Here is a 12,144-nt window from a genome sequence, read left to right as displayed (position 1 = left end):
CTCACTGAGTGAGTTTGGCCAGTCACTCTGTCTCTCAGCCCAAAGTACCTCACAAGGTGGTTGTTGCTGGCATAAATTGAGGGGAGGACCCCATATAAGCCCCTATATGAGCTCTGAAAAGAAAGGTGGGATATCAGTACAATCAATCAATTCCACCTTGGTATATGCTCCTGTTTATGGTGAACTTGGTAGTAAGTGGTTCTCACAATAACATGAGTTTAAAAGCCCGATCCCCAGCCTTTTGACAAGTTCATAATAATCCAGTACTCTTGCTTTTGCAGCCTTCCTCTTCCTCGGCAAACTGGTTTTGGGATTATGCCATTGGATATTATCTGCTGGAGTTCCTTCTTTGGATCAGGTTAGTTTCTATATCTCTAGAATATGGAAGGGCCCCTAAAATTTTAGTGAAATCTTCTTGCATGGTGGATGGAAGGACTGCATTTGTCTTGTTCATATCTCACCATTTTCTGCTTCCCAGGAGACCTCCCATCCAGGTTACCTTGGGGTGGGTTCCTTTAGTTGTAACTCATGAATTTATCTGGTATCTTCCACTCCTTCTCCAAGACTTCAAAAATGAATTAGTGTGTCAACCTGGGACCGTATATTTGATATTCTGATTAATTTTTACTCCTTGAAGTCAAGGGATTTCATCCCACACTGTGAATCAAGCAAGATTACTCACAGACAGACACATGCAGAATGTCTTCCTAGTATTGTAAATCTCACTCCTCTTTACTCTAGTGGTGTGATAGCTGAACTCATGCTGTCCTCTGGTGGGCAGAAGATAAAAGCACCTCTGTGAGGTTGCTGAATTGGCAGAGAAAAAAATTTGCTCCACCCATAATGGATGGACTCTGTTACAGCATTGGGAGATTTGAAAGAACAGGTTAGGGATAGATCTGCCATGGAGAAAATCTATCTATATGGTTGCTAGGAGTCAAAAAACGACGGGATGGCGCATAATCAATCAATCCACCCATAAGCTGCTGAAAAGTGAAGTCCTTTGTGTGGCATCCACAAGTCAAGATAATGTTCTTGGCAACTATACTGAAGTGGTTTGCCATTGCTTTTTGTTTGTTTGTTTGTTTTAACTTTCAGTTTAGACCACAGCCCAGGCATTTCCTGGTGGTCTCCCATCAAATACAAACTAGGTCTGACCTTGCATAGGTTTTCAAGTTCAGCCAAGATTGCCTAGATGCTGCTACATAGTTGTGCTATTCTGCTGAAATCAGTGGGCAAATAGCTATGAAGAGCAATTGGCAAGCTTTTTTGCCTACCAGAATACACCCGTGGAAACATTGAATAACAAGGTTGATCAGGAACTCAAGTCAAACCTCTCTGGTACTTTATTATTTGTGGAATGCTGTTTAATCTCTGATGTTCCTAGCCTTGTACTTCAATAAGAAGGAGACCAGGGAAAAAATGCTAACAGCTATAGACATATGTTGCCACTCCCACATAGATTCCTTTTCATCTTTTCTCTAAGCTACAAAAAGACTTTGTGCTGTGTTAGTGAATAATTGCTGTGACATGAACAGCTTGATTAGATGCAACAATAGGGAAGGCTTTTATTCCCCACCCAGCAAAAGTCTTGCACTGCAAAACTCTCTTTGATGATATCCAGCATGGACGTCTCCCCTCTCCTTCTGCAAGGTAGAAATGAGGGAAGCAGACCTTCAGCGGCTCAGGATATTTTTCAGTCTAGCCCAGGAATGTCTGACTCAGGGCACTCAACTTGGCCATGGTGGCAGGGAATTATGGGCACAGCAACCCCACCACATCTGGATGATATCAGGTTGGGGAAGGGTGGTCCATACCCACACTCCCAAGAGTTGTAATCAAAGATTTGGAAGGTGCCAAGCTGGGGAAGACTTCCTATACTGACTGCTAGAAGAGGAATCATTCCCTGTCACACCTGGAGAGGGTAGCTATTCAATCTGGGGACTTTGGCATGCAGAGCAAGTGCTCTACCACGGAGCTAGAGCCCTTCTCAGTCTGTCATTTCTCCTTCACCTTCAGCACATTCTTGCCCTTCTTGGTGACTTGGATCAACCACTTCTTCTTTTGGCTCCTCTTCACTGGCAAAGTGGAAAATGTCAATTTGAGCTACAAAATCTTCAACTATGAATGCCGGTTCAAGCAGCATGTACAAGACTGGGCCATTCCCATGTAAGTCAAGTTGGTCTCTCTCTCTTTCTGGTAGAAACAAAAGATTCCAGAATGATTTGGAGGATATTTGACATTTAACATTTGACTTCTACCATCAAAAGTTGAATCTATTTAACTCTGTGTTCAGAGATCCTATTCTCCCTGGATTGTTTGAGATTGAGAGCCAGTTTGGTGTAGTGGTTAAGGTGCTGGCCTAGAAACCAGGAGACTGTGAGTTTTAGGCCTCCCTTAGGCATGAAAGCCAGCTGGTTGACTTTGGGCCAGTCACTCTTTCTCAGCCTGACCCACCTCACAGGATGACTGTTGTGGGGAAAATAGGAGTCAGGAGTATTGGGTATGTTTGCCACCTTGAGTTGAATATGAATATTGAATATATATATATGATAAAAATGTAATAATAATAATAAGCCTACACTACAATGAGGTAAAAGGTTGAAGAAGAAAAGGAAACAGGTGTTTGAAATCAAAGAGAGGCACATCATAAATATTGTCTTGAGTTCCATTCAGGGAAAAAGTCACCATATAAATCATTACCTTAAAATAAATAAAGTTCCAGTGTAACAGGGTGAAGAACTGAAACCAGGCCAAAGTAGGCCAGATGATGTCCAAAATATTCAAGAATTAAGAAACAGAAAACAAGTGAAATAAGATTTGTTATGCCCCTGGCTGAAGAGTCATCCTCAGCTGAGAAAAAGGTCATCAGAGGGTCCCATCCCAAGCAACTGTGATGAGATGACCAGTATCCACTATTTCCGGTCCTTGTCATTCAACCCTTGAACTGAAGGCTCAGTCAGTTCCATGTGTAAAATCAGAAGATAGACTTCAACCCTCCACTTAGGTATTGTTAAAACAAGACCTTGCTGTGAAGCTTGCCTGAGATGACAAACACTGTCTTGATTCCCTTTGAATTCAGTGTGTATTTATTACCATACCTTTGCCTGTTGGACTTATAGCCTTGTAATTGCTAATGAATTGATTCCAAACTGTAAGGCCCAGGACATTCTGATCATTTTCAAAGACAGAAGATCATCACTTAAAGGAAGACACTGAATTTTAAAACCCATCTCTGGGCAATTTTTATATTTATATCTTGCTTTCCTTTAGGCTGGCATACACAGTGATTCCTTACTCCCTTAGCTTAGCTAAAGAATTACTAATTTAAGGTCACAGAATTATAGATGAATGGATCTCACTTTTCTGTGGTCTATTTTTCCTTTAATGCACATTAAAAAAATAATTGTTTGTGTTTGAAGAAAAGGTGCTTGAAGAATGATATCATTTCCTCCATGGCCTTGTCTTCTGAAAATTAAAAGTTCCCATTTCCTTCAATCTCTCTTCATATGATTTTGTTTCAGGTCCCTTGATCACACTTGTCCTTCCCTGAATCTAATTGGTTTGGATCATTAAAGGGTGTTGTCCAGAACTGAACATAGTTCTCAAGATGGGCATAGAATAAAATGGAACTCTTTCGTCCCTTGATCTGAAAACAATAGTTCTGCTTCTATGGCCTAAAAGTACATTTGTCTTTTGGGGCGCAGCTGACTCATATTCAGTCTGCAATCAACTACTATTCTTTTCACAAATGCCATTAGCAAGCCAAGTATTCATATCTTATATCTGTGTTTGATTTCTTCTTCTTCCTAGATAAAGAAAATTACATTTGTCTTTATTAAAGTTAATTCTATTATTTTCAGACTATTTCTCTAACAAACCAATTTTTAAAAAAGGTTTGAAAATGAGGGAATTTCAGAACTGTTTTTTCTTTCTTTATTTCATTTAGCTTTCATTTATTTACTGAACACTCCCAGCTATGAGGTTGGCCCACAGTGGTTTTTAAAAGCCCATGGGGTAGCTTTCAGTTTGGACAACCTGGAAAGTGTAATTGTATCCATGTTCATTGAAAATAGAGCCACAGATGTTGCTGGATGCCATTGGGGGTGACAGGATTCCCTTATTTTATTGAACAACAACAACTGGTTGCCCCCAATGGACTTATATCAGCCCTATGAAGTAGACTAGGTCAAGTAACTGACTCTACAGGAAAACTATAACTCTATTTTATTGAGACTGGCTATAGCAACAAAATTTTGCAAGTCTGCCTGTTTTCCCTTCCCTCCTATTTATATACTGGGGAGTTTGAATCTCTTCCTTAAACCTTCTCACCCCCTCCTATGTTTAACGCATGCTTCAGCAGCTGTTGTTGGCCTAACAACTTCTGGATTCCTTCTCCAAGGTCATCTCCATGGTTCCCTACAACTCATGAAAAGGCATGGACAGTTAAACCAGTTTTGGATTGTAATGGAAAGATAGTAACTCCATTCTAAAATATTGGTATGATTTGACTGGTGAGTCTTGTTTTGTTTTGGTGGGGGTTTTTTGTAGTGAGAAAACAAAGGATGCTCTTCTGGAGCTGAAAGGGATACTGGAGACGAACCCCAAAATGGTAGCCCACTACCCAGTAGAAGTGCGCTTCACTCGGGGGGATGACATCCTCCTGAGCCCCTGTTTCCAGAGGGATAGCTGTTACATCAACATTATTATGTACAGGTGAGAAGGGGGGAGGCATAACTGGGGAAGACAAGTTGGGTGGTTGGAGGAATGTGTTTCTTTACCAATGAAAACTAAAGTGAACCTTAATTAACCCTAGGCCAAAAGAGAAGAGTTTAAAAAATGAAACCGAAAAGGGATGAACCCTGTTTTGGCCCCTCATTGCTTCTACATCCTCCACTCAACTTTAATGGCAGCCTCTAGCTGAGCACCTCTGTTTTCTTTCCCAGAATCCCCATCTCTGATGTTAGTCTGGCACAGAAAGAGCTTCTGAGGAAACAAGAATAGCTCCCTTCCTACCAATAGCCATCATTTTATTCCCAGAGGTTTCCTCCCTAGGATGCTCATGGTGCTCCATAGGGGGTCTCTGGGAAAGAAAAATGGCAGCCACCAGAAAAGCACCCTGAAGAACCACCATTCCTGCAGTGAGTTTACCCTTTACCAGCATAAATGGATATAATACATGAACTCTACTACCCTCCCTATTTTTTAAAGCTGAGTCTCAAGCTGAGGTGCAAAGAAGTAGTGGTACATTCTGACCCAATGCTTGTCCTGTTAATGTTCAAAAGAGTGGCATTCAGTATGGTGACTCTCAGTAACACATATCAGCTGTCTGGGGCAATGCTTTTCAAATGGCCTTCTGGAGTGGTGGTGCTTATTGGTGAGATTAATCATTACTGACCAGTTTATGCAGCATTCTTCCAGAAGTGTTGGAGTGATCCTGCAGAGAGATGGACAGGCAGATTGCTATTCCTCAACACCCACTTTCCTTCCCTACAAAGAGTCATTTTAGAGCGGCCTTCCCTATTACGGTGCCCTTCAGATTTGTTGAAAATACAACTACCAGAATTTCCAGCCAACCAGGGATTTTTGAGGCCTGAAGTTCAAACATATCTGGAGGGCCCTAGGCTAAAGAAGGTCATCCTACAGGTCTATTCTCACTGCACATAGGTCAGTTCTGAAAGTTAGACTGACTAACCAGAAACCAGCATCTTGTGGCTGTGAAGACTGGGAGGTCTTCAAGAAGTCCTACCCCCACATGATATTATCATGCTTCCGCTACTAAATATATCTTCTGCATTTACAATGATGCTAACAGCAAACCAGCACTAGCACACTGCAAAATGTGTATGACTTATCTCCTTACCACCCTTTTAAAACCAGTGTTTTCCCCCTTCCCTGCTTCACAGATGGAGGAAAGCAAAGTCATCGAGTGTTTGTGGCATGTACACTTTCTGTGGACTTACTGCCTACTTGCCTGAGCTAATAACCCTCCCCCTCACACCCAGCTTTGTGAGCTAAAAAAAGAAAAAAGACTGTTTAGCAAGCGGGCTTGCAGGATCTTGACTTGCTGGAAAGGAGCCAAGTTAAAACAAAAGCAGTTCACTCCCTTAGTGCTGAAACAGCACGAAGCTATTAGGTAAATCAAGAGGAGAAGAATGGGCTGAAGGCACTCCTTGCAGGCTAAACACCAGGCTAAATGTATCTGAAATCCCCATGATGAGGACAGTAGGAAGGAAGCACACTTTGCATTTAAGGTGCCTTCAGGATGACTGGCAAATGGGGGTGATGGTTGTGGCAGTGGTGTGGCAGAGCAGAAGATTCCCTCTGTAATGAACCACACAAATGTAAGGGAGAGTCATTCAGTGCCTGTTCCCGCCTTCCACTTCTTCCTCTTCCTTTTTCTTTTTAATATAATTTTATTAAAGATGTTTTTAAAAAGAAGATAAAAATGAATACAAACTAATATAAAACGAGAAAAGGAAAAAAAGAAGAAATCAAAGAGAAAGCTAATAGTGAAAGAAAGGGGGGGGGAAGTAAAAGAAAAATAGAAAAGAAAGAAAAAAGATACAAAGAAGTAGCTTCTGATCTTCTTTACGGCAGTTGTAAGCACCATTATAAATTTACCTCTTACTCTATGGTTACAGCATAGCTCTCTTCTTTCCATAATCTATTCCGTCTAATCATCAAAACCATAAATCATGAATTTGTTTTTTTCTGTTTCATGCAAAAAGTCTATAAGGGGTTTCCAGTCAGCAATAAACATAGATAATTGTCTTTTCTCTGATAAGTCAATTTAGCCATCTCAGCAAATTCCATCATCTTCACCAACCATTCCTCCATTGTGGGTAATGCCAAATTTTTCTCTTTCTGCATACAATAATCTCGCCACAGTTGTCATGTATAATTCCATGACTTTTTTCCAGCTGTTTGTCCATCAATCCCAAAAGAAAAACCTCTGGTTTCAATTGTATATTAATCTTTAAAATCCTCTAAATCAGTGTATGTATTTGAACCCAGAATTTTCTAGCTTTTTTACACGTCCACCAAACATGTTAAAATGTCCCTTCTTGTCATTCACATTTCCAACATAAATTTGAAGTGCCTTTATACATACTAGACAATTTCTCTGGTGACATATACCAACGGTCACTTCTTCTTCTTTCTCAAGGCCCTATGGGAAAGATGTTCCACGTCTTGACTACTGGCTTGCCTATGAAAGTGTCATGAAGAAGTTTGGAGGGAGACCACATTGGGCAAAGGTATTAAGTTAAATCTCTCTCTTCTAGCAAACATAGACACTTGTTCACTTGCAGAGTTAGCTCAATTTGCAAACAAAAAAGAAACAGAATGAAAAAAAATAATGCAGGTTTTTACTCATTAGAGCAGTGTTTCTCAACCTTGGCAACTTTAAGCTGTGTGGACTTCAACTCCCAGAATTCTGGGGGTTGAGTTCATTGCTGGCTGGGGAATTCTGGGAGTTGAAGTCCACACAGCTTAAAGTTGCCAAGGTTGAGAAACACTGCATTAGAGGGACAGCCTGATTTGATGTGGTTATTTCCTATGTGTATATACTGTATGTGCTGTCCCTTAATTAGGTACTAAGACTGGCTGCTTCCTCCATCACTGTTCATCATAAGAGGTGGTCTTTGAACCCAACAATATCACAGGGCTTTGTCTGACTTCAAACTAGATCAGTGTTGTCCAAACTTGGCCACTTTAAGATGAGTGGACTTCAACTCCAAGAATTCCCCAGCCAGCCATGCTGGCTGGGGAATTCTGGGAGTTGAAGTCCACTCATCTTAAAGTGGTCAAGTTTGGACAACACTGCACTAGATACAGCAATAAGTCTCTGCTCTGCAGGAATTCATCCACATATTCAGTAGTGAACTCACAACAGAAGATTCATATGTTCAACTCTAAGGGTCTCCACAGAGATGTCTCAAAATCTGCAAGATGGCAGGTATGTTGTGAATGAAGCCCCACCTCTTTTGTACACACATGAAAAGGAGTGAGGCTTTCATCCAGTCTTACAGATTTGGAAACATGCCCCAAGTTGATGCTCCTGCTCAACCCAGCTTAGAATAGTTGCTTTATTGCTGAAGAAAGAAGTCACATACTTGCAGAAGATCCACCTAATGCAAATAGAATTCAGCAGCTCCAGGATTTAAATCCCAAAACTTTTCCTCCTACCTTTTTAAGTCAGTAGATTTCTGACAGTTCTTTTCCCAACCTTGAGATAGAAAGGCTAAGGCAGAACTACTCAGTGTGTATACAACAATTCGCCTGGCTACAGCATTGTTGGTTCCTACCTCAATAGCTTCAGCCTTTATAGATTTGGAGATTTTGACTACAATTAAAAGTAATTAAAATGAATATGTAAATTAGTTGGTCAAGGTCCAAAAAAGAACAAACTGCTCTACAATTTCAAGGCTATGCAATTTCAAGAGACTTACTCTGCACCTGACATGCTAAACTAGGCTAAAATGCAACTGTGCTTCAGGTGAAACCAACCATTCTCTTAGCTTGTTTATGAACCAGGCCATCACTTTAAACCATATTATAGTTTGTTTGGGCACAGCAGGCTATTTAAGCCTTTGTGTTTTGTTAATTCAGAAGTTGTGCAAAGTCAGTCTTATAAGTCTTAAAAGCAAGAAAGTAAACACAGAAGTCCATGAAGTCTGGAATTATGACATGCCAAAGAAGTTTCAAATCTTCTTCATAAAAGCAAGTTACTTCAGGCAATGTAGAATTCATACTTTTATGAACATTATGAGGGAATTGCCTTATGCACTAGTTTAGACCATCATTGCCTGTTCTGAGTGACAACAGCTCTCTGGTTTGGGGCAGGAAGACTTAGAGAAAAGATCTCTAAGATCTTTTCCAACCCTTGCATTGCATTCTATAATTCTGTAAGTGACACAGATGAGTCTAAAGTGAGACTCAGCAAAATCAAAATGGTGTCTGCCACCACAAGATCAAAGCTCCATCCTTTTTTATGTGTGTTGTATTGCATGCTACCATCTCGACTTTTTTCACCCATCTCCCTTATGGACATCCCTGATGTTTCTGAGAACTTCTGGCTCTTAGCTTATGTTAGAATGAAGTAGATTTTGGCTGTACATCAAGAAAAAAATTCCTATTGATAAGAGCTGTTCAGAAATGGAATAGACTACCAGGGGAGGTGGTAGACTCTCCTTTGCTGGCAGTGTTTAAACAGAGGCTGAATGGCCATTCACTGAGCTGCAGCTCCCAACCCTTTTATTTCCTAGGAATACTCTGGGATTTATTTCCAAAAATATGTTGGAAATAGAGATCATAGTTCAGATGACAGTTTCCTATATTTTGAGAGTTTACAAAAACAGAATCAGGTGGAGCAGAAATGTGGCAGATGTCAATGAAGTATTGGTAGATCCTCTAAGTGTCCATAGGAGCCATGTTAGAAACTCAGAGATTACAACCAATTCAGGCAAAGTGCTTTAAGCAATCTGAAGTGAGACAGAGAGATTGATAGATGCTATATACAGTATATTACACGATCATCTACTGTAATTATCAGGAATTGTTGAAAGATCTATCTCAACCTGGTGCTTACCAGATGTTTTAGGTTACAACTTGCAATATCCATAGCCAACATAACCACATCAGGAGGGTAACAGGTGAATTATTTCTATATAGATGTTGTGATCCAATACTTGTTGACACCATTCCCAAGACCATAAAGCAGATTTTCTATCACCAGGCCCATACATGCACCCGGAAGGATTTTGAGAAGATGTACCCAGGTTTTCAGAAGTTCTGTTCTATCCGGGAGAAACTGGACCCCAGAGGAATGTTTTTGAATACTTACCTGGAGAGGGTCTTCTATTGAAGAAAATAGTAGAGAAGGTGGTGGTGACATGGACAAGCCCCTCACTAAGGAGTCTCTGTGGCTATTCTTGATGGATGGATAAAATTTCTTTGTTGGGATCTGATACCAATCCAAGCTGCCAAAAGCACATTCCTTTTGGACTGCCCAGAAGTCCATTTACATATGTTGGATAAATAGAGAAAAAAGTAACAGAAGGGGAGTATTTTTTTTAATCAATTAAAATACAAGCCACTGTTTCTTATTTTCTTAAGAGAAATGCAATGGTATGGCAATGATCGCCTTCTGCCAATTCTTTATTCACACACATTATATTGTGACCCTCCAAGCAATTGCATACTGCTGCCACTTCCACTCCATTCCCTAATTCCTAGAAAGTATTACATAATCTGCAGTTGTCTTCAGATTTGCCAATCTTGGTACGCTGATCATCATCAGCCTTCTCCTTTCAGAGGCCAACCATGTTATCCCTATTACTCTAGCCAAATTTTGTATGGCTGCAAAGAAAATGAGGCAACAACTGAGACAAAAATCATCAACTCATTTTATTTCACTTGCTTTATTATTTTGGGTTTAGCTGATCTTTGATTTTATGAAGAATTGTTTCAATCTTATTTCATAGATGAAGGAAGCATTCTCCTTGTCCACATGCATGATTTATTAGAGCATGGATCGTCTTTCTGTATGTTTTAGATTTCTATTCTAAAATAAAAGCCAGGTGGACCCACAATCAAAATCAAACATGGTCCACCTGTTTGACAGAGTTAGATTGTTTAATTGCTTCCCCTCTTCTGTTACCTCTCAAGAGTATCCTTTTTTTCTTTCTTACATTTTTAGAATTCTGACTCCTCCCCTCCAGTCTCTCCCTAATTTCAGCATCATGAAAAATGTTGGAAAGAACTTGCAGGAGTAATGTTAAGTTTGCTTTATGACACTTTAAATGTGTATTGCAAATGGAATGGGGGTTGGTGGTAGTGCTAGATCAAGGGTAGACAATTTTTGAATAATGGTAGATGGTGGAGTTGACTGAGAGCTGTATGTCAGTAAATATGGCTAGAATTGGTGGTCGATGAGTCAGAATTTGTACACCCTCTCCTTTTCACTCTACCACAACCCATGTACACATTGCCACCACTCTGTACACACAAAGTCAGGATCCACAGCTTGAACCTGGAAGTCACTTCAAAAAGTTGATTGCACTCTGTTAACATGACAGTGCAATCCCTTCTTATATCCACCCTGGTTTAAATCCAGCAGTTGTTTTTCCTGCCTTTTTCGTGATTTAATGAACACCTTGCTTTGCTTTTTTCCACCTTGGTGCTAGATAGCAGATACCTGTTGGCACAATCAGCATTCCTGCTCAGGGAAATTCTAGCTCTCACCACATACACCACAGAATGAAGACAGTGTTAATCCATGTCCCTTGTAGAGAGAAAGGTGGGGAGTTGATTTATGAGTAACAGCAAACAAATACTGGACTCCAAAGATATAGAAAACCTGCTGCAGTTTATTCTTCCCAGACCCTTAAATATTCAGGGTCAGGAGTGGAAAAAAAACCTATTCTCTTTGGAGTGTTAGCAGTCCAAAACCAAGCATACAAAAGAAAAATATTCAAACATAATCAAATCAAGGGAGAAAAATGGGACAGGCAGCAGTAGTCTGAGTCTTGATATCCTCCTTCACACCAGCAAACTCAGTGGGCCTCCCAGCCTCAGCAAACATGTAATTCCCTACTTGTGAAGAGACTGGCCCCTTCCTTTCCTCTTGTAAGGAATTCCAATAGAGGAACTAGATCTATTTAAAGCCTGACAAATGAGCCAGGTCCCTACCAAGCAGCACAGACAGGTGGGAGAATCTGTTAATACAAGCCTTGAAAAGGGAATTTCCATCACTTCCTCTGCAAGCTTCACTTTATCATTGTGCTCTGATATCTACCATCTTCCTTCATACCAGCTGTTTCTGCAGAGCAGCCTTTCCAATCCTCCCCATCAGTACTGGTGCAGCTTGCTGGCACATCAGAGGCAAGCTTGTAACAATGCAATTTGCAGGAGAATTGGGAAGAGGTGGCAACATTCGTTGAACATCTCCATTTGTCCTACAGAAGGTTCCCGAGTTATGCACATTGCCTGTAGAGTGCCTATACTGTCTACTAGCTGAAACCTTTTTTTAATCTAAAAATATTAACATTCCATCAGAGGCTACAGGAACAAAGTAAGACCATATCATCCTTCCAAAATATAAAGGTCAATACAATGCAAAATGCAACATTTGATTCTGCC

At 40.4% G+C, this 12,144-nt stretch overlaps 1 protein-coding gene across 1 annotated transcript in view; it reads left to right on the top strand.

Annotated features, from left to right (window-relative positions):
* Nucleotides 1–10,632, top strand: part of LOC103058013 (L-gulonolactone oxidase-like) — a 31,937-nt gene extending 21,305 nt beyond the window's left edge. Inside the window, exons 8-12 of the mRNA XM_025173546.2 lie at nucleotides 282–358; nucleotides 2,020–2,169; nucleotides 4,552–4,716; nucleotides 7,169–7,259; nucleotides 9,740–10,632. Of these exons, the coding sequence (XP_025029314.1) occupies nucleotides 282–358; nucleotides 2,020–2,169; nucleotides 4,552–4,716; nucleotides 7,169–7,259; nucleotides 9,740–9,868 (612 nt within the window). The 3' untranslated portion in view covers nucleotides 9,869–10,632. The remainder of the gene's footprint in view (nucleotides 1–281; nucleotides 359–2,019; nucleotides 2,170–4,551; nucleotides 4,717–7,168; nucleotides 7,260–9,739) is intronic.
* The last annotated feature ends 1,512 nt before the right edge of the window (nucleotides 10,633–12,144 follow it).

This window comes from Python bivittatus, unplaced genomic scaffold (assembly GCF_059951505.1).
Source record: "Python bivittatus isolate LINGU-HERP-01145 unplaced genomic scaffold, Pbiv_v1 ctg000690_np1212, whole genome shotgun sequence".
NCBI classification, from domain to species: domain Eukaryota; kingdom Metazoa; phylum Chordata; class Lepidosauria; order Squamata; family Pythonidae; genus Python; species Python bivittatus.
This window is presented reverse-complemented; position numbering and strand designations above follow the sequence as displayed.